Source organism: Apis cerana, linkage group LG5, assembly GCF_029169275.1.
Source record: "Apis cerana isolate GH-2021 linkage group LG5, AcerK_1.0, whole genome shotgun sequence".
NCBI classification, from domain to species: domain Eukaryota; kingdom Metazoa; phylum Arthropoda; class Insecta; order Hymenoptera; family Apidae; genus Apis; species Apis cerana.
In genome coordinates, this window is record NC_083856.1 from 2,506,821 (window position 1) to 2,527,796 (window position 20,976).

General features: G+C 30.9%; 1 protein-coding gene across 14 annotated transcripts in view; it reads right to left on the reverse strand.

The window, feature by feature from the left end:
* Positions 1-20,976, reverse strand: part of LOC108001332 (neurexin 1) — a 394,345-nt gene that overhangs the window by 214,840 nt on the left and 158,529 nt on the right. For 8 of the 14 annotated variants that reach the window (XM_062075807.1, XM_062075808.1, XM_062075809.1 and 5 more), the window contains 3 exons: positions 17,666-17,809; positions 12,196-12,228; positions 8,208-8,368 (listed from right to left, as the gene is read on the reverse strand). In XM_062075807.1, the coding sequence (XP_061931791.1) occupies positions 8,208-8,368; positions 12,196-12,228; positions 17,666-17,809 (338 nt within the window). The remainder of the gene's footprint in view (positions 1-8,207; positions 8,369-12,195; positions 12,229-17,665; positions 17,810-20,976) is intronic. The other 6 variants (XM_062075805.1, XM_017062276.3, XM_062075810.1 and 3 more) reach the window with 1 other exon arrangement.

A 20,976-nucleotide genomic window follows, 5' to 3' on the forward strand; every position in this document is an offset into this window, starting at 1 on the left:
CCGAAAAATTTTCTATTATATGATTGAATTTATGAATATTCAAATGATAAATTATTTAGTCTATGAATTATTTATCATTAAAGATATTGTTTTAATACAAATAACATGATAATTTAGTTTAAGAATGTTTATATGTTTGTAGTTTTATTGATGAGTATAAATATTTTTTAACATATCTTTCGATCATCAATATTTTTGAACACGTTCCAATTATACAAGAATTCTACCGACGAAATGCATTCACAAGAAATTTAGAAAAATCAACACGAATGTTTTACACGAAACTCTCCATATCTCAAGAGGCTATCTCTTGCAATCTTGCTTAAAGTATTCGCTCGATGGAAATTCCAGTTACTCAGACGAGTTTTTATACATAAGACGATGATACCGTCTTTTAATCGTTTCACGTTGCACTCCTTTAATCGTTTCCTCCATTCATCGAGCTTAAGACGCGTCTCGCGAGATTAATAAAAGACACGAAAAAACGACTATGAAAAGCGTCTATGAAATATCCACTCGAAAACGTTCAGACGGATACAGAGAGCGTCGACTATTTTGCGAATCTTTCCCAGGGACGAAGCCAAGAAACGCGAGTCCTGAATAACGAATGAAAGAGACCTGCCTTCCCCTCTGTGCCACAATTAATTCTACAACGACGGAATTTCCGCTGCAAATATACTTTACACACGATGCAGTTTTTTCTAAATGAAACATACCAGTAGTGCTAACACCCAGACTTTTGTCCGTTCTTTAGGATTTTTTTCTACAACAACAATCTTATTACAATTTTATACTTTATCTTTTACGTAACATATTGAAAAAAGTATATTTTAAGTAATAGTTTCATATTTGATCTTATTAGCATACGTTCGATCCTTAAGAACTTATTACAAATGACAAACTTCAATTATGATAAGCTTAATTGATAAGCTTATCTGCTTTAGCTTCTCGAATTATCAATATATTAATAGACATTCTTTACGTTGAACAGAAATATCGGAAGTATTCCCTTTCGCAGAACAGGAGAAATTTTCTTTTTCCGTCGATATTTATACGATATTTCTATCTGGCGCGTAGAGCCGTGGTATAATCGTTCGATGTCAGGGGATCTGGTTCATCAATCATGAAGAGGCGACTCGCAGATGGCGCGAAAGACGTCCCCGTTATTGACATACCCGGGCTGGAGATATGCGCGTCTCTTTGATCGAAAGATCGACTGCCAATCGACAAGTATGCCGCGTATTCCATAATTTCCCTGGGAAATATTCGTAATACGAGGGGAAAATGAGATATTCGACGCGATAAGAGTGTTCAATGAAGCGAGATGTAGGGATGAAATGATAATATTGATGGAAAGTTGAGAAATTCGAAGATAAAACTTTGATTCTGGTTCTCTGGTTGGGATTCAATATTGCGCTCGTGGCGAATTTTGTCTTTCAAATTTGTAAAAGTTCTGGTGGGGAATAGAAGAAGAAAATTTGTAAATAAATAATATAACGTTTGATATTGAAACTCGATATTATTGCTCTGGAAATATTACAAGCTTTTGAAATACTTTATCAATAATTCATTGATATCTTTTTAAATTATATTATTATTAAATAATAAAAATACTCGAATATTTTATTTATTATTATTTATTATTATTATTATTTTATTATTACTTTTTTCTTTAAATACACCTTAAACAATTAATCGGATTCTTAGCTATAATAATAAAAATATATTTCATTCATTTAAGTGGTAAAAAGTTATGACCAGAGGCACGAACGTAATAAATTAAGTATACAATGTCTAAAAAACGGAATATTTAATTATTTTCTTTATTTACACTTTTCGCAGAACGCGTCATAAAAATAAAACTTTCCAAAGTTTCCAAAGTTTGCAAAGTTTTTATGCACTAGTCGAAGTTTCGAATGGCCGGACTGAGAAAACGCTTTAATGTCCTTTAAAGTGCACCCAATGATCTTTTATTCAACAACCGCGCATTTCATGAAAATTTATTGTACAATTATGGACCAAGTTTACACATTCGACTTCACACATATTTTTTATTAATACACATTTGATACTTCATTTAGATATCTTTACTAATTCTTCATTGAACGATTTAACTCAAAATAAAATAAGCGAAATTATTTAAAATTATTAGAAATAGAAAAATGTTGACGCAAAATAGAAATTCCTAATTAAATCAAACGTGAAATTATTGTCAGCACGTAACGTGTTAATTCAAAGAAAAGGAAACACATTGGCGTACGAATCCTTTTGACGAGAAAGAACGATAATTTTCCCACTTTGTTTCACAATACCACTTTGATAGTGGTCAGCAATGAAAAAGGAAACAAGAGCAATTATCGAGTGAAACACGAACATTGCCACCATTTCGATATCATATATACGCCATAAGTTCGCGTAAATACAGGTTGTTTCAACGTGTCAGTTCGCATAAACGTGAAATTATCGATAATCAAAGGGTCAGTATTACGCGATATCAATTGACAACCAACAATTATATAACACTTTAGAAGCAAACTTTGACGCGAACTTTTCTCTCGCGTTATTAAAAAAAAATTTCACGACGAGAATGAATATTTTATATGCGAAGAACGAACGAAATATTCTTTCCTTTTCATTTCGATCGTCAAATAAATTTCGACTCTCTTTGAATACGTAATTGTTTAAAAAAAAAAATAATTCTTAAACTAAAATTCTAAAACTCTCATCGCGTAGAAAAGAATCACTAATCCTTTCTTTAATTAATTCACGAATATATATCGAATTGCGAAGAACGAACGAATATACGAATAAAATTTTATATTATAAAATATCTCGTTCCCCGGAAAAATCAATCCGGAATCCATGTTTCATGCATCATCGTCCCCTTTCCGTTCCACGCGTCTCAAGATTCGCGAGAACTCGTATACAGGAATATTGTTCTGTGCAACGATATTCACGATATTCCTCGCCACTTCGTAATGGAAAAGACGGCACAGGTCGAGGAGGAAGCGGTGAACTAGTTATCAAGGAAGGTGAACTTGGCTGCGTACCATTCAGAGGCCGACCGGTTAGATTGAAACTGTCAAACTTTACCCCTCGAGTTCCAAGTTTCTTGCCGTGGCTTCCGGCCACGCTGGTGGTCTGTCCGACAGACAGTTTGCGGTGATGTAGAAATTCGTTCTTCGAGTATATGCTTTTGTTTCCGCTATTATTTACGATCGAAGTTGGGTATGCCAACGGAAGACGTGGAACTTTGGTATATTCGAAAATTTCGACCCGTTCGGATCGAGCTCGTTTCTGTTCGTTATAATTCGACCGTTTGGAACGAAGTTTTCTTTATATTATATTATAGAAAAATTTAAATAATAATAATTTTAATAGAAAAATGAGTAATTTAAATATCCATCGAGAAAGTTTTGTCTTTTTTTTGTGAAAAGAAAGAAAAAAGAATTGTTATTATATTTCTTGATGTAACTCTATTTATTTTGGCTTTGGTTTTGGAGATGTAAAAATCTATAATATATGGAAATTATATCGATCAATTCATATATATATATGTACCACGAATTTATATTTAATTCCAAAAGATTTTTAAACATTTTACGTATATCATTGCTTTTAATATCTTAATGCTAATTTTACTGGAAACTCGCATAGATAAAGTGGCATGAATCCATAAAATGGCTCGCATTATGCGACAGAATCCGGAATCCTTAAATCGTGATTGTGTATCGTGACAGTGTCTGCATTCCCCGCGCTATCGCCGATACAAGATAACAGATAACCCCAGAGAAATGTGTATTCTCGTTTCTCGCGCGATAAACAAAGCTCCAAAGTCTAAAAATAGGCAAATTTCCTTTTTCCACTATCAAATAACAAGTTTTGTTGAAAGCCAAGTTAATCGACACAATCCATCTATTATTTGATCGATGAGTGATTCACCCTCGAGCCCAAAGTTAAGTCGAACGTGACCGCCATATATTCGTTATAAAAGATAAGATTCTGGCCGGTAAGAAAATCAAACAAAACCTAGGAAATAAAACACAAAGAAACGTGAAAAGCGTCTTCTCGCGCCCGTGACACTCGTTCGCCGTCCAACTTGGGACATAATCGCGTTTCATTTGCCGCGAAGAGGATCTTGGAAGGCCTATCTATTTCTGGCCGGCTATCCGTTATCTTGTATCGGAGATAGCCGCGCGGGGAATGCATCGCGGCTGCTTGCACGCCAACGATTTAAGGGGTGCGGATGCGGAAGGAGCTATCCCCCGCATGAATCAGGTCACCAATGCCATGCAGAAACCCGCACTAATGCTCCCGGCAAACTGCACTCCGGTTAATTTCCCCAACGTCCCCCTCGATCGTTCGACCGTTCCTACGTAATCGGCCGCGATCGATGCGTTTAAGGATTTCTTGAACGGGGGGGATGACCGTGACGGAAAGCTCGAGTTTGCCGAATCGTGAAACGAGATGAAAAATGTCATTCCCGTTCTTGTGCTTGGGAAATTATTCAATTTATTGCGCGCATTTAATGGAATTTTGTAATAAGAAGGGTCGAAATCATTCTGACGATTATTTTCTTCTTTTTATGATGGAATATTATGTCCAAGATCAGTAGTTTGGAATCATAAGCTATTGTTTCTAATTTAATGAATATACGGAGAGTTTCGCCTCGTCTTCGTGGCAAGGTTACGTTTAAAAATATGAAAAGAAATATATTATAAGCGTATCGAACTTTATATACGTAGATTTTCATGAAACTTACTCTAATTTGCCGAAAATTAATTGTTCAAATTCGAATTTTTAATAATGTCTCTTAAAAAGACAATGAACAAATTTGCCTCGAAAATGAAAAATTGGCCATTGCGAATAAAATCGATTCGACGATCACGAATACACGATGGCGTTAAATCGACAAACCGGCACTGGGCTCTCCTCCCCTCCCGCGCCATGTTAACGCGTAAATAATTGCATTACCGACCCTATGGCGCGTAATACACGATGAATGTCGGTGTATACCCAGGACACACTAACGATATTGCTCTCACATCCGTTCGCCGATCTATTTGCTTCGGGACATCAACGCTGGACAACGAAATCGACCCGAGTACGCCGTGTTTCCGCTTTTAACGAGGTTAATACGAGGGCTCGTGGAGATCGTTTAGAGTGTCGATGGGGGGAAAGTTGATTCTTTCGTAGCCGCATAACGGAGACACAACGTGACTTCCTTCTTTCTATTTTTTTTTATTATCTTCGATCTCAAATATTAGCGATTATTTACTTTAATAAATAGTTTAAAGGAACTATTTCTTGTCAATCTCAATTTTTGTCCAACGAATTATTTTTAATCGTAAAGTATTTTAAATATAAATGAAAGGTAAAAGGAAATTGTTCTTTCTATTGTGATTTGATAATGTGGTCTAAATAATTAATAAATTTAATAAACATAAATAGAAAATATGTTTTATTGTAAGATTTAGAGGTAGAAGTCAGTCTCATTACGTTTATTCATTTTATATATTTTGTGTTCTTGAAAGTTTAATAAAAATGTACTTTTTTATTGAGATGAATATAGGAAACGATATATAAAATTTGTATTTAGAGAAAAAATACACGTTCGTGTGATAAGATTAGTTTTAATGTTCTAAATATAAAAATCTTTTTATAGAATAATTAAACTTAAACAATTATATCATAAATATTCTTTGTGCCTCTAAATTTAAAATCATTACAAGTAGGAGTTGTTAACATTTTTATACACTATTTTATATAAAGAATATAAAAATGAAAAATTCATACTATCATGAATCGTAATAATAGCTATAATAAACTTTCGAGAAATAAATCTATCCAGAAATTTTTCCAAATTATTCGAAGAAAAATAATTTAAAACTTACCACTTATTCAAAAAAAAGAAATTTCTTTATCTCTCATCGACCAAGAAACAATTCAAAAACGATGGATATGATTTCAATATTCTTCCATTTATAAAATATCACGTCTTCAATGTATCATCTTGTTTAATATCGAAACAAAAAGATTAAACATCGTTAAACGTAGAAAATGAACGTATAACCCTGTTATGATATAAAATTCCTCGATGTCGATAAAGTCTCAGCCAAGGAGAGCAGATATACACACAATAAAATTTAACGAACCGGCTCGACAATAACACGTATCGACGTGTTTTCAATTGAGAACGCGACATCTATTGGAAAACAGGCTTTCGATCCACATGGTTGGAGGGAGGGCCATCTACTAATATCTCCGTGTGTCTGCTGACAATTCTCCCTCGTTCACGCTCGAACGGGGAAGAATTTTGCGGGGTCCACGAAATTCTAAAGGAATATCGAAGAGATCAAAGGGAAAGTCGGGGAGCGAGGATGCTTTCATTAATATTTCATGAAATATCCCTTGTTTGGCAGTTCGAGCTTCGATGCAACCAATACTCGAGGAACAGAAACCATCTTTGCGTACTGTTGTCAATTTTTTGAATGTGAGCGCACTGAACTGTATATATATATGAGTTTAATTTCGTGTCTAGGAGTATTGGAAAAGTTGGAAAGGTTGACTTGTTAAAAAATGATTTGTGACTTTGAGATAAAAATATTTTACAAGGATGGAATTTAAAATATCGAAACTAAATATAAATTTGGATTGTGTCAATTTTTGGACGATGAATGAAATATATATTGAATCTGGTTTTTATATTGAGATGGGAAAATTGATTTGTGATTCACAATATATCTTTGGAAAAACGTATTGAAATATAAATATTTTAAATATTAATTGAGTATTTTGGAATTCTATCAAAATTATCACGGAATTTTATTAAAATGACTGAAAAGATAGTGTATGATGATAAAATATAATTGAGAAAAATTTATTAATATAAATTAATATATTTTCTGTTTTGATATATCTTTGCAATAAATATTTTATAGCTTTTATATATATGTATGATATAATAATTATAATATTATCTTTTTAAAACATTAACAATTTTATGAAAATATATTAATTACATATTAATAATTAATTTATTTAAGTTTAAAAAGTAAAGAATATGTAATATAGAATATAATGAGAATTAATTGACATCATCATCATAAATTCTTTTAACTATACAATTTTATAAGTATATAATTTTTTATTATATTTTATATTTGTATAATTTTTTTGGAATATTGTTCAAATATTTTCAGAAATACCATATCTTGTTTTAAAGATTATTAAATTCATTGTGCTGTGTGTACAGTATTGTACAGAATTGCGTTAATTCAACAAATAAAAGAGCAAACAAATTGTTAAAAAGATAAATTTACGCGAGAAAAACACGCAATCCAGAGGAAAATCTCGTTTATGAATCCAGAAAAACTGAACCACTCTTTAAATATCTTTGCAAACTTGTTAAGCGTTACTCCTTCTTCCTCGATATTCATTATTAAAAAACCTCAATCGAGAAACGATGCGCACAAGAAGCTTATTACTCAGTTTCGGTGCTGAATAAAACATCGAGCAAACGGTAGCACGTGCACGGGCGAACGATTTAAAATATTCAATTCAACGTAAAGAGAAAAAGCTCTTCTAAAAGTGAAGAATCGTATAAATTCATGATTTCGATTACTAAATCAATGCAATATAAAATTAGTCAAACGAATCATTGTTATCATTATAAAATATCTTCATAAGAGATCAATTTTTGTATTTAATGTAGAGATTTGTCGAATGTTTTCTATGTCTCTAAAACTATAATAATTTTTAGACTGTTTTTCTAACTATAACTGTCTAGTATTTAAAATTATATCGTTTCCAATTACAGTCACAAGTGAATCGAATAAATTAATATCGGATTAAAAAGATGTTCATAAACAAATATAAATAAATATTCTAATAATAATAATAAATCAATAAATTTTTCATAAATTACTTGCTGTATAAAAAATAATTCAGAATTAGAATTATTTTAAGGGAAGCATTGTACAACGAATGTCATTTCGAAGAAAATACGAAGATAATTCGTATTAAATCATTCGATTCCAAATATATAGATATTCAAACTTGAAATTTATAAAACGTAACAATGTGAAAGGCAAGTGTCAGTAAATAACAATAAATGATCAGGATGATGATATCTTTCTTTCTTTCTTTTTTTTTCCGTCTTTTAAATTTAGCAAATTCACGAAAATCAGACGAATGAATTTTCTCACCTCTTGAACTTTTCTGTGAACGATGATCCTGTGCCATTGATTATCGTCGAACCGGACTCGAACAGGCTTTATGTGCAGATCTAATCTCCCTTTGGCCAAAGTCATGCCCACGGCCACCCCTCCGTCTCTTAGAGATATGGTCAGATAATCATCTCCTTCCCCTGAAATGATACGGGGGAAAAAAAGGAAGGTTACTTTGACGTGAATTAACCGGTTTTTTGGATAGACTCGTGGTATCGTGAGAAATAGATTAAAAACTGAAACGTGATTGAAATCTTTCTTAAAATTTTGATCTTTTAAAATTGAAGGAATTGAATGGAAAGGTGAGCAAAGTACGAAGCATGAAATTTCTATTAAAAAGAATTTGAGAATCTTTGAGATTAATTGATTAAAACTTTAAAAAATAATTCTGAAAAAGAATTGCACATATTATAATTTAATAAAACGATTACAAAATATATCCGTCATACCTGTTGTGAAATGGATTTCCACGATACGTATATAAACAAAAATAATTCATGCAACGGTAACAAAGTAAATGTTTTTTTTTTTAATCAAAGATACTTTAATAAAAATCTACTTTATCTCAAACCATTCGTGTTCTAATCTAATCTTTTCTTTCTCAACCAAAAAAAAAAAAGATATAATTGTATGTTTATATACATATGAATCATCCTATATGATAATGACATAATTACACATTTCAGAAATAGAACAATTGCATTACGTTTTTTTCCCCCTTTTACAAAGAAGGGCTTCCCTTTTAAAATTTCAAATTTCACGGGCAATCAACCACGAATCATCGACGAAACCACCACGCGAACTTCCGATAATCCACGCGCAAATAAATGATAATCGCGCAAACAACTCTCCCCCGATCTCTGATTTCTCATTACACGTAACTTCGTTAAACCTCGCAAAGGGCAAAAGTCGCGAATGAGATTATAATTCGCGTTAATCCCCTGTAAATGTAAGATACACAGGTTCGAACGTGGATTTAATCCTCTCCCGAGCATAATTATACGGGGTCGCAGGTTCCACCCCCGAAAATAATAAAAATAAAGTGTCGTTTGTCGCGTCTTAATCCCTCGGCTCGTAACGAGCTCTCCCCGATATACCGGTATAATCCGCGGGCTTTTCAGTTCGTTCGCCACGATAATTATTAACGACTAACTCTCTCATCCTTCTCTCTCTCTCTCTCTCTTTTGGCCATGGATAACCATGGCGAACCGGAAACGAAAAGGGGCGAAACTAATGGTAAGCGGATACAAACGATTTATACGCGTCGTTTCGAGTTCTAATCCAGTACGAGGTCGATTGCCAGAGAAATCGTGGAAAAGAGGCTGACGAAGCTTTCTTTTTTTTTTTCTTTTCTCTTTTTCCTGCTTTTTCCCTTTTTATTTCATCCCCCCTTTACTCATGCGTCCTTTGGACCGTGGATTGTCGGGCGGGATTGGAAAATGGTATTACTACCGTTTGTTTTGCTGCGGTTGATGTTAATACTGTTTTATTATTATTGCGCGTGGGGATATTTGTAACCGTGTAAAATAGACGGTATAAATTTTATCAATTTATCCCGAAGCTTTGTGCTCGATATTGGTTTACTCCATGTTCTCATATCGTTCGGGCTTTTGTTATAGTGGGGGTATGGATTTTATTTGCCGATTCTGGATTTCTGCAATTCGTCCATTATTAACCGTTGTAGAAACGAAATTTGGAATGAACGTTGAACATTTGGATAGCGTTTGGATTAAGAGAAGTGAAATAAAAGTGTTACAACTATTCACACACATTTCGCAGTTCGAATCATTTGAACATTTATACGAACAACAGAATTATTGTTGATTTTGATAATTTTGGTTAGTTAGTTAGTCAATCTGAAAGTAAAACAAATTGGAATGGAAATGTCTTGATTAAACAATTATATGCAAGGCTCGATTTCAAAAACAGATATGCAATAATTTAATTGTAAGACATGTCAGTGTAATAACATTACGAATAAATCAAATATTCGTCACACGTTTGTACATATTTATTGGAACAATTAATATTCGTTATTCGTGTTTCACGATATAGAAATTAATAATTACCATTGTAATTTGGGTATAAACATTTATTAAACAATTTAAAATTAAATTTACGATAGTTTACAATTGAATATTACGATAAGATTAACAAGTATTTTGTTGCATTATTAACAATTACACGTATTATTACATTTATTATTATTTTTATATTATTTGAATGTTATATAAATCATTCATTGAAAAGAATATTCAAATATTCTGCGAACTATTGTAAATATATAACGTAATTTTGTTCTACGGAATTATTGTATCATGTTCAAAAAGAAAAAAATGTGTCACACATTTTTAGAATTCCACTTCACCGAGCATCTTGTAACCACTTCTAAAAGTCTCTTTTTTACTACGGTATTTGCATTTAGACCGCACGCTAATTATTCCGAAGTTAAGGCATGTAAAAAATGCAGACTGCACCGTAGACTTAATTGCACCCGGCAATTTGCATATGCCTAACTGCATGACGCGTGCATCGTCCTTTTTAATTGTGTCAAAACAAGAATTTTGTCTAAGATCCAAAATTTTCGAAAACGAGATATTTCGAGAACAATAAAAATATCGAATTTCGTTGTATTTATAAATATTATAAATATATTATAGCACATGGATAAATTATAATTATAATTATTTAGATTATAAATAATCAATTTGAGAGAAAAAATTTGCAATTGGAGAATAAAAATTTTCATACGAAATTTTATTTTATAACGATATCGTCTCTAGAAGACTTAATAAATATGAAAAACATGCAATTGAACAAGAATAATGCACTTGAATCGAAATGACGAGTGAAATTTCTTTTCAAATGAATGAAATAATTATTATCTATGAATAGTTTTATCAATAAAATAATATTTCATGTTTGAAAATGTCTTGTAAAATAAAATCAAGTATAAAAATATTCAATTCAATTTATATTTTATATAAAAATACATTTTTTCATTTTTATCATTTCAAATGTTAAATTATTGAAATTGTACCCGTTTAGTGCGACTATTTTATTATTATTTTATATCCATTACATTCTTCTATTTATTTTTATAAATAAATAAAAGAAATTATACATGTATATTATACAATCAATAGGACTGCCTTTTTTGTTAAATATAAATAAATCTTTATTCGTCATGTCATCCATTATTGTTGTCAATAAAAATCTGAATATTTCAATACTAAATTGAATAAGTGAGTTCCCCATATTGGGGAAACTGAAAATTAAAAAAACATAGATAACAGAATTTCAAAGTATTCGAAATTGGATGTTGGATACAGTAGAATGAAAATAAAATATTGGAATAAACAAACCGATACAGGAATTTGATTTAATTTCATTTACAAAAATAATATTTTGTATTTATTCTTTACAATTCTCTTTTAACATGCACATAGCTCGAAATTTTGTAAAACTTTATATTGAACTTCAAAATAATTGAAACCTTTAACATGGTTACAATTTTCTTTATTTTGTACACATTGTACGCAACATTGAAAAGCTATAAAGCTATAAATAATGTAAAATTGACGGTACAAATCTCTTCAATAAATATCTGTTGATCTTAATAGCAAATAAAATTAAAAAAATAATAAATATATTAACTTGGATATCTCATAATGTAATGTAAATTGAATTATTGTTATGTGACTATGTATAAATTATTATTTATTATTATTTATATCATTATCAGAAATAAGTTTCGGTATAAAAGTTAAAAATTGTGTTCAAATGAGAAAGAGAAAGTGTTTACAAATATATTTTAGAAAAAAGTGAAAATCGTAAAAGTGTAAAAAAGCAAGTAAATTTATCGTTAAATGATTATCGAAGGAAATTCGAAATTGAGATGAAGCAATGGAACAGAAACCATTGGTATGAAACATTTACAGCTAATAAAATAGAAACTTTTAATTACCGGTTGGGCAGGAAGCGCGATTACGTCCATTGGCTGTTTGAAAAGAAAAGCGTTCATAAATATATAATTTTAGAAACACTTTGTTTTATGAGGTATGAATGAAGATGAATCTAAACACTGAAAACTGCCTTCTAAGAAATGCATGAAAATAAAGAAAAATTAAGTTCTATCAGCCTATTTTAATATTCTTTTTGTCATACAATTTCATATCTCTCTCCTTTTCACCTCTCAGTTCATTTTATTTCAAAATGCAACGTTGCGATGTTCTCAGAATAAAATGTTTACTGGTGAACTAAATTGTACATTGCCTGCGTTTGTAACTTGCAAAATTGAAAATTATTGTTTCCAGAAAAGTTGTGTGTATTAAGGGATCACGTATTTTAAGTCTGACTTCCTGCCAGAAGATTTTTACCTGTGTAAATGTAACTTACTGTCCATATGAAAAATACCATATGGTAAACAACATATCATAAAAAAGATTTTAAGAGAATCTCATAAAGAAATCTTCTACAAAATTTTTAATTAAAACAACAATATTAAATGAAATCTTCAAGTTTTTAGAAATCCAAACTATATCTTACTTTTTACAGTTTATTTTGGAAAGCGAAAATTTAAAAAAAAACAAAAAGAAACTGTACACTCTTCATCTCTCTCTCTCTCTCTCAAAACAAATCCGATAAAAATCGCCATTTGAAAATGCTCCTACGTGTGCTCTCTATATAATCCAACCTCGTATGGATAAATTAGTCAAACATCCCTTAGCCACAGATTAATACAAAAGATATTAAGCAGAAGTAGAATTGGCTGATAAGTATCTCGAGGATACATACTATCTGGTGCAGCCGCATCGCAATGGAAACAGGATGGGGGGAGGGGTAGGAGGAGGCTGCGGCACCGTGAACTCGAAAACCTGTACACGTACACACGCAACCACTTTCCGCAATGCTGTAACACACGCATCCACACACACAGATTCACGTGCACACCTATACACAGATGAATTCGTCCATGCACAGGGCACGTTCTACTTTCGCCACGGCGCATCTCCACCGAACTCTCCGCAGTATCCGGCCCCAGCACGCTCATTTGTTCTCCAGATAAGCTATACCGATGGTCAACCAGGTTTAAATTATGCACATTTTTGTCGGTACGATGTCAAGAGTTTCGTGTTTAGAGATCGAAAGGAATGACGTCTTGGGGAGGAGAGGAATAATTCGTGGTGAATTATTATCGAACTTAGCAAAATGTTTAGATAATGCTGGAATTGATAATATCGTTGGTTTGATCGAATGCAATAAATATTCAACGTCAGAAATAAAGTTTTGGAAGATAAATCACATTAAATCCTCGTCGAACGAATTTGGACAATTTAAGATTCTGTGTGTGCTCTTTTGTATTTCAAGTATTTCCAATTTAAAACAATACGCTATAAATATCGAGGCACGCGCAACTCTAAAGCAATCCTCGCATTCGTTATGATTCTCTTTTCAGTTTCAGTCATAGGAATATTTCTATGTAAACCTCTGATATCTCGTAACGCCACTTCAAATGCTCCATCGAGTCGCATAAATTCTCGACGAGAGCACTTCTTCGTTTCTTTCATGCGAGTACGGTGCTCGTCCCTCTTTTGCTATTTTTCGTCTGTCCTACTTGCGTTTCTCATCTCTCGCTACGTTCCACCAAGTTTCGCCAATTTAAGCTCGTGACCTCGTCGCGGCTATTCCTCCGCATTGTTTCACGTTCGTTAAATTATGCGTTGAAATTACTTCTCCAATTTTTAGATATTTTTTTTTCTCTTTTTGATTGCATGCACTCTTCGTATGGGGATGAATCTTTAATAACTTTTAGATTTCTAATTATTTGAATATCTAAGTTGGCAAATATATGCATCGCGTGAATTAAAATGATACGATATTTATATTTATATTTTTTTGTTTAACGAGATTAAATTATATAATTATAGAGGGGAATTAAAAAATTTTATATTTGTAATAAATATAAATATAAAGAAGATTTAACAGAGAATGAAAAAAATTGTACGTAGAGAGATATGAAATTATCTCATCAATGGGATAATTTGTTCAAGAAGTAACATGGACAAGAACGGTAAATTAAATTTTCATTTTCATCATTTCATTTATGTGTATTAAATTTCGTTCCCCCGAATAAAATTTTAATCATACGTAGCTTTTTAAAAAACTCAATATATTGAAGCGAAATAAATTTCAGACGATTTTACGTATTTTTATCAATGATTAATTAGTTTCGGATACTCAGATTCATCAATTTTAGAAATACCAAAAATATCTTCGAATGCAATTGTAATTTCATTTGAAACAATTTATTAAATAGAAACTATTCGATGAATTAGTAAGAAGAAAAGTAACTAATCCTACCTAAACTAAACAGTTTAAATGTTATAATAAACTAAACAGTTAATATCAATTTGAAAAGAAAATAAATTTTCTCAAAAATTTACATACACTCGGAATAAAATCATTTCGAATACTCGTGTTAGAGAAAAAAGAATAATGGATAAATAAACACGTGTCACATTATTATAAATATTATATGTAATCACACACAAATTCTAAAGACAATAAAATCTAACGAACTTCGAAAATCGAGGGAATCGAACAATAAAAATTCTATCAACAGAAAATAATCTCGTTAATCTATCCTAAAAACCTCACTCTCTTAATACCCTTATATTTCTCTAATTCCTTCCCCATCCATCAAACCGCGAAATACCGATACCAATCCCACCCCCCTAACTAAGAAAACCACTCGTAATACCGCACAACGTATCGCCCAATCCTCCAAAGCAACTACTCGAAGCTCGATAATCGTTGCAATATCGATACACAACAACCGGTGTAAAAGTGGCAGAGCAGCATCAGGCTCGACCTTAATTGCAATTATCGTCATCCACTACTTCTTCCAATTCTCCGATGCCCGCGATTATCCGGTGCTATTTGCAGAAACGGAGGGAGGGGAGAAGGGGGTGGAAGATCACGTGTGAGATATTGCATTGGCCACATCCACAGGAACGAAATCCAACTGGCAGAGGGTATGATATGTTATCGGAAAGGGGGAGGATTCCTTTGGGGAATTTTGACGTCAATAAGAAGCCAACTTACGGTTCTGTAATTATCGAGACTGAAAGCCGTGATATTAGCCGCGAGATCTATGTGACATTGGCGAGATCCTTCTTGGTTGTCCTTGGATCATCCCCTTTGTGAGAGAAGATAAATCGGTTTGTACGGTGTCTTTGGAAACGTTGTTGTCGAATACAATGGTGGAATCAAGAATTGAATTCCAGGGAATGAAGAAAGAGAAATAGAATAATTTGTAATTATTTGAAAATCGCGTTGCGATTGAAGGTGTTTGCTTCGAATGGAAGAAAATGGTTAATCCGTTTGTCTGGTGTTTTTGGAAACTATTGATTACAATGGTGGATTATATTTATTGAAGAATTGAGAGGTTATTGGAATGGTCATTCTAAGAATGAAAAAAGAGTTTGTGATTTTAGAATCTGTCGTGATTGTCTGTTCAAAGTGAAAAAGAAGAAATATTGTTGATTATAATATATCATAAAACAGAGTTGGGTTTTCGAAATCAATTTGAAAAATCGTGATGATTAATCAGTGACTAATTAGGTTTGTTGTTATAATTAATTAGTTTAGAAAAGAATTTTTGTAATTATGATTACTCTGAGGAAAGAAATTTCGAAACGAAAATAATCCAAAACAAATTTGTAAATAAAATGAATTATGTATAGTATATAAACCTCTTCTGTCATCTAATCAAATTGTTTTTACTTGATATCCTGCATTAATGATTATGAATCTATTATGAGTTAATAAGAAGATTTTAAATAAACAATTTGAAATAAAGAGATTTAACAAATTATTATTTAATAGAAAATTCTTAAATAATACAGGATTACTTTTTTCAAATTTTAAGAAACAGGAGCCAATAGAAATCAAAATTTCTTATTGAATTTAATAGAATGCAAGATAACAAAATGTTTTTTCGGTGAATGAGCAATATTATAATTACAAATTTGATTACTCGCTTTCCATAATTTTCATCGCATGAATAAATTCATATAATAATACGATCACACGGAAATAAACGGAAATTGAACTTATTAAGAGAAAATTATGTACAGCTAGAACTAATGCGTGTGAATGATAAAAATAAATGAAAAATGACGAAACGATATTTAACAAAAAGAGTAAACAAATTTCCTTAATTAAGTTAAAAATTAAGAATATTTCTTTTTCTCCAATCGATACAATTTTTTCATCCATACAACCCTCTTCCACGTCGACGAGACGTTTAAAAAATTTAACTTCCTTCTCAAGAACATAATTCGTCGCAGACGAGGCATCGACAAGTTTGAAGCAATTTACGAAGCACGAAGCTAGGGACATTTACTTTTTTCTTCTCTTTATTTCTAGTGCCTTCAGTCGCAATAGAGATCTGAGAGCTAGTAAGAAGCAGTGACTGCAATGCGAATATTTTGTCGGTTCCATGTATATTTAATTCATGTGAGAGCCGCAAGAGGTTTCGACAGAGAGGGAACGAAATTCACAGGATGTGTTTAAAATTTAGAGGGATTTCATAAAACGACTTTGCCTATCAAAGGTTAGTTCATCAATCCATTTGAGAATCTTCTTGAGAATGCTTAATCCTGATTTCGCGTTTGTAAATGCGATTGTAAGTACTGTAGCTACTATAAGATTCAAATAATCTCTCATCTCAATTCAATCACATTGTTAAGATCAAGATATCTTGTGTGATAATATTATTTATAGGAATATTATTTATAGAAACAGATGAAAATAGCGCTTCCAGAAGTATATAATTATTATTATTATATTATATTATGTGTTATATTTCAATCAAATTTTTCAATCAATCGTGATAAGATGAAAATTGTTATTTATTTGAAGATTATTTGAAGATTTTCCTAATCTAATCTACAAACTATAAAATTCTAATCTAGATAGATTTTCAACAAAAAATTATTCTTTAAAATTAGCAATCTAAAAGCAATGAATTAAAATTTTTTAAATGTTGCTACTTCTTATGGTATTTAAACAATTTTAAAAAACTAAATGGTATAGATGAAATCTTAAATAATATAATAATATAGTTTTATTGATTTTAAAAAGATCCTATTATTTTAATGCTTGTTATCTACGAGTAACAGAATAAAAAAGATGAAGATATCACTACGTTTTATAAGAAATACCATGGATCAAACTAATAAGCTCTAATGAACTCTATATTGAAATTCAATGAAAATAAAAAAAGAATCTTTTCGATGAAAATTCTCTAAATAAAACATTTATATGTATAAAATAGAAATATTTTCTTGATATATAATTTAATCTAATGAACTTGATGTTTGAACTGAAAAGTATCGAATATTCCAAGTAAATTTATCAGAATAACTTACCGGAATAAAATAAAAGGCCATTCGGTTGCTTTGTTTTAAATTGCAAATTAACGGTTTCCTGTGTGCTCAAAATTGGATCTCCTTTGCTCAAATCTATCGTGAGATACTCCGTTCCTTTGAAAGAGGCTTCGGAAGGCGCTTTATCTGTAACAAAATGGAATGCACGGATAAGTGAAATGTATTATATTGGTGGAAAAAAATTATAAATGCAAAGTGCAGAACAAATGTATGTGATAATATCTTAAAAGATCAAATCACATAGAAAAATATAGTGAGGATTAAAAACAATGAATAAAACAAACATAGTGGATAATAATTGGAAAATTGCAATGCATATTGTCAAAGATTTGTTGCATTTACATTAGTAATAGATTAAATGTATATATTTTACATGATTAATGTGCTAAAAATAAAAAAAATAATTTATAACATTTAGATGACGTTATATACATTTTCTTTATATGATTATATATTTTTTTAAAATTATATTTACTGATTTATAATTAAATTGATATAATTGAATAATATACGATACTTTAAAAAACTTTTAAGTTGTATTATTTAATAAAGAACATTGATAATTGTTATTACATGTTAAAAAATATATAAAGCATTTACAATTAAATATTTATTATATGAACATAAGGTTGTTTCAGAGAAAAATAATTTTAACTGAAAAATATAATTATGTTATTGTTTTCATCTAGATCAAATAGCTTTATAATTATAATAAATTAAAAATAATTCATTTAATACATAATTTTATAAAATGTAACGCAATGTTATCGTATTCTATTGAAAAATAAAAAAAGGAAATGTTAAATTTCTGAACACATGAAAGTTCCATTAAGAAAATAATCCAATTTTATGGATTATGCTTGTACCTAGAATTTCTACCATGGTAACTGATTAAATTTTATCCTCAACGACTGAGAAGTTTTTTTTTCGTAATAATGAACATTCTACTGAAATAATTTAAATATAATTTAAAACAATACTTTCTATACTTCTTATGTAAAATTGAAAAGAGAAGCAAATATTGAATTTAATAACGTATGCATGGTTTATTTAAAAGAAATACAAATTATAATTATTGGAAATGTTTATTTCGAATAATTAATATCATTAGAAGACGATAATAGAGAATAAAAATTACTTTAAATGACAAATTAATAAAATATATTTATATTTTAAATACAAGACTATTCAAATAATATGAAAAATAACACAATAAATCAGAAATAAAATAAAAAACTTTATTTACATAATTATTTAAGTAAGAGTTTATTTCGATAATGGAAAATTCTGGTTTAAAATAATAAATTATAGATTTATTTGTACGGATGAGATACATAAGATAAAATACCTTTTATATACGTTATCTCTGATATAAATATTACAGAGTAATTTTGTATTTTGAATAATAATAATCCTGATCTTGACGATTGTTAGCATGCAGAAAATCAGATAAATCTACTAGAGAGTTGTTCTAAAATTCCTAACTCCTGATTTTAAGTTTAAAGGGTATATTTCTCAGATTTTTATAAATGGATAAATTGTTAATTATTATTTATAACCATTATCAAACGTTAACTGCTTTATTACTTATGTAAAAGATATCACGTCACAGGTAAAATCCATCAAATATTAAGATATAAATCTACGATTGATTCTGGTATTATGTAATTTATGACAGCTCTCCTTATACTTGCCATATACGATGAATATCAAATAGCAACCTCGAAAGTCTTCATCTAAATACAAATTCACGTAATCCTCTGCCCTGACTTCTATTATCCCATCATCTAAGACTCAAATCTGGAAGGAAGCCTTACTGATGAATCTAGCGAGCTCCAAGCGGAACATACTTCCTCTTCCTTTCATTATAACGATATTATACTCCTTATTGGTGGACATGCATTTGGACGGAGGTTAAGGTAGACTCGATATTTTAGAAGATGATTTATGAGCATAGTTAAGACTTTAATCACGGAAGGAACTCTTATTAACGATAATAACACAATACCCAATGTAATACAACTTGCATACATATTCCAGATACGTTTATAATATTAAATCCTATAATTTTTTTTTAGAGACGATGAATTCCATATAATAAATATTCCATATAGAAATATTTAGAAATTATTCAAGTTTATCCTCTTTGATTCGCTATTTAAAAATTTTAACCAAATTTTAATCTCATTGTTTTATTAAAAATAAATGAATGTAATTATTATTAGAAAATATAAATTTTTACCATATCGTCGAACATCAATACGTTCAGTTAAAATTGCCATACAGATTAAAATTCGTTTACTCCTAACGATTATTTCCATAATTTTTATCGCCAATAATCCAACAAAGATAAATTTCATCCCTTTACTCAATTTTCAATCGAAACATCCCTCACCAAGGGTATCTTAAACGCCATAAAGACACCCCTTTTTCTCGAGATCCACAAAGGGCCAACGAAGATAGATCCGTTTCAAGTTGAGCTTAATTAAAAGCAACGAGCGTGGCACAAGAGCGCGCTTCTTCCCTTATTCCTCCTTTTTATTCCTCTCCCAATACGCTCGAGCTTTTTAATTCAGTCTCAAGACATCTGATCTCGCCGCGGATACGCGTCCTTGCGAGACCTCTTCTTTCTCTCTTTCATTATTTTCCATCTTGCCATTGTGATGGCGCGACCAAACAAAAGTTCAGCGACGCAAGGCCAGACCAAAAAGGTCGCAAGACGGGCTTTTAATGACCCTGGCTTAGCGCCAAATCGCGTCTCTTCAGGCTTGAATGCGCCGAGCCACCGATTGAAATGTTCATTACCACCGCAAATCATCCTACGATACTCGAGCGACACTGCCCTCTATGGGATGCAGCTCGTCGAGGAATCTCGAATGCAATGGGATACGTATGATTTACAATTAGTCGAGGAGCATTGCGCGTTCCATGGAGAATTTGTGTTTCGATAGAATTTGTTTCTGTTTTAAAATTATTCGTTGCCAATCTCTTCAGAAGTTATAGGTAGTTTAAGAAAATTGTTAAGAAAATTATCCTTTTATTTTATGAGAATTTTTGATTTTTAAATAATATTTATTGAGACTTCTAAAGTATTTAATAATTATTATATCATTTAATTCTAATTTCAAGATAATGAAAGACTTCCTTATCAGAACAATTACAATATTCATCGACTCATATAAAATTCATCGTATAAAATTATTCCTTCTATTTATATGTTCTTGGAAAACTGCACACCTCCCCTCGTTTCGAAATTCTTCGCTAAAGCCCGTGCACCACGTCAGAAATATACG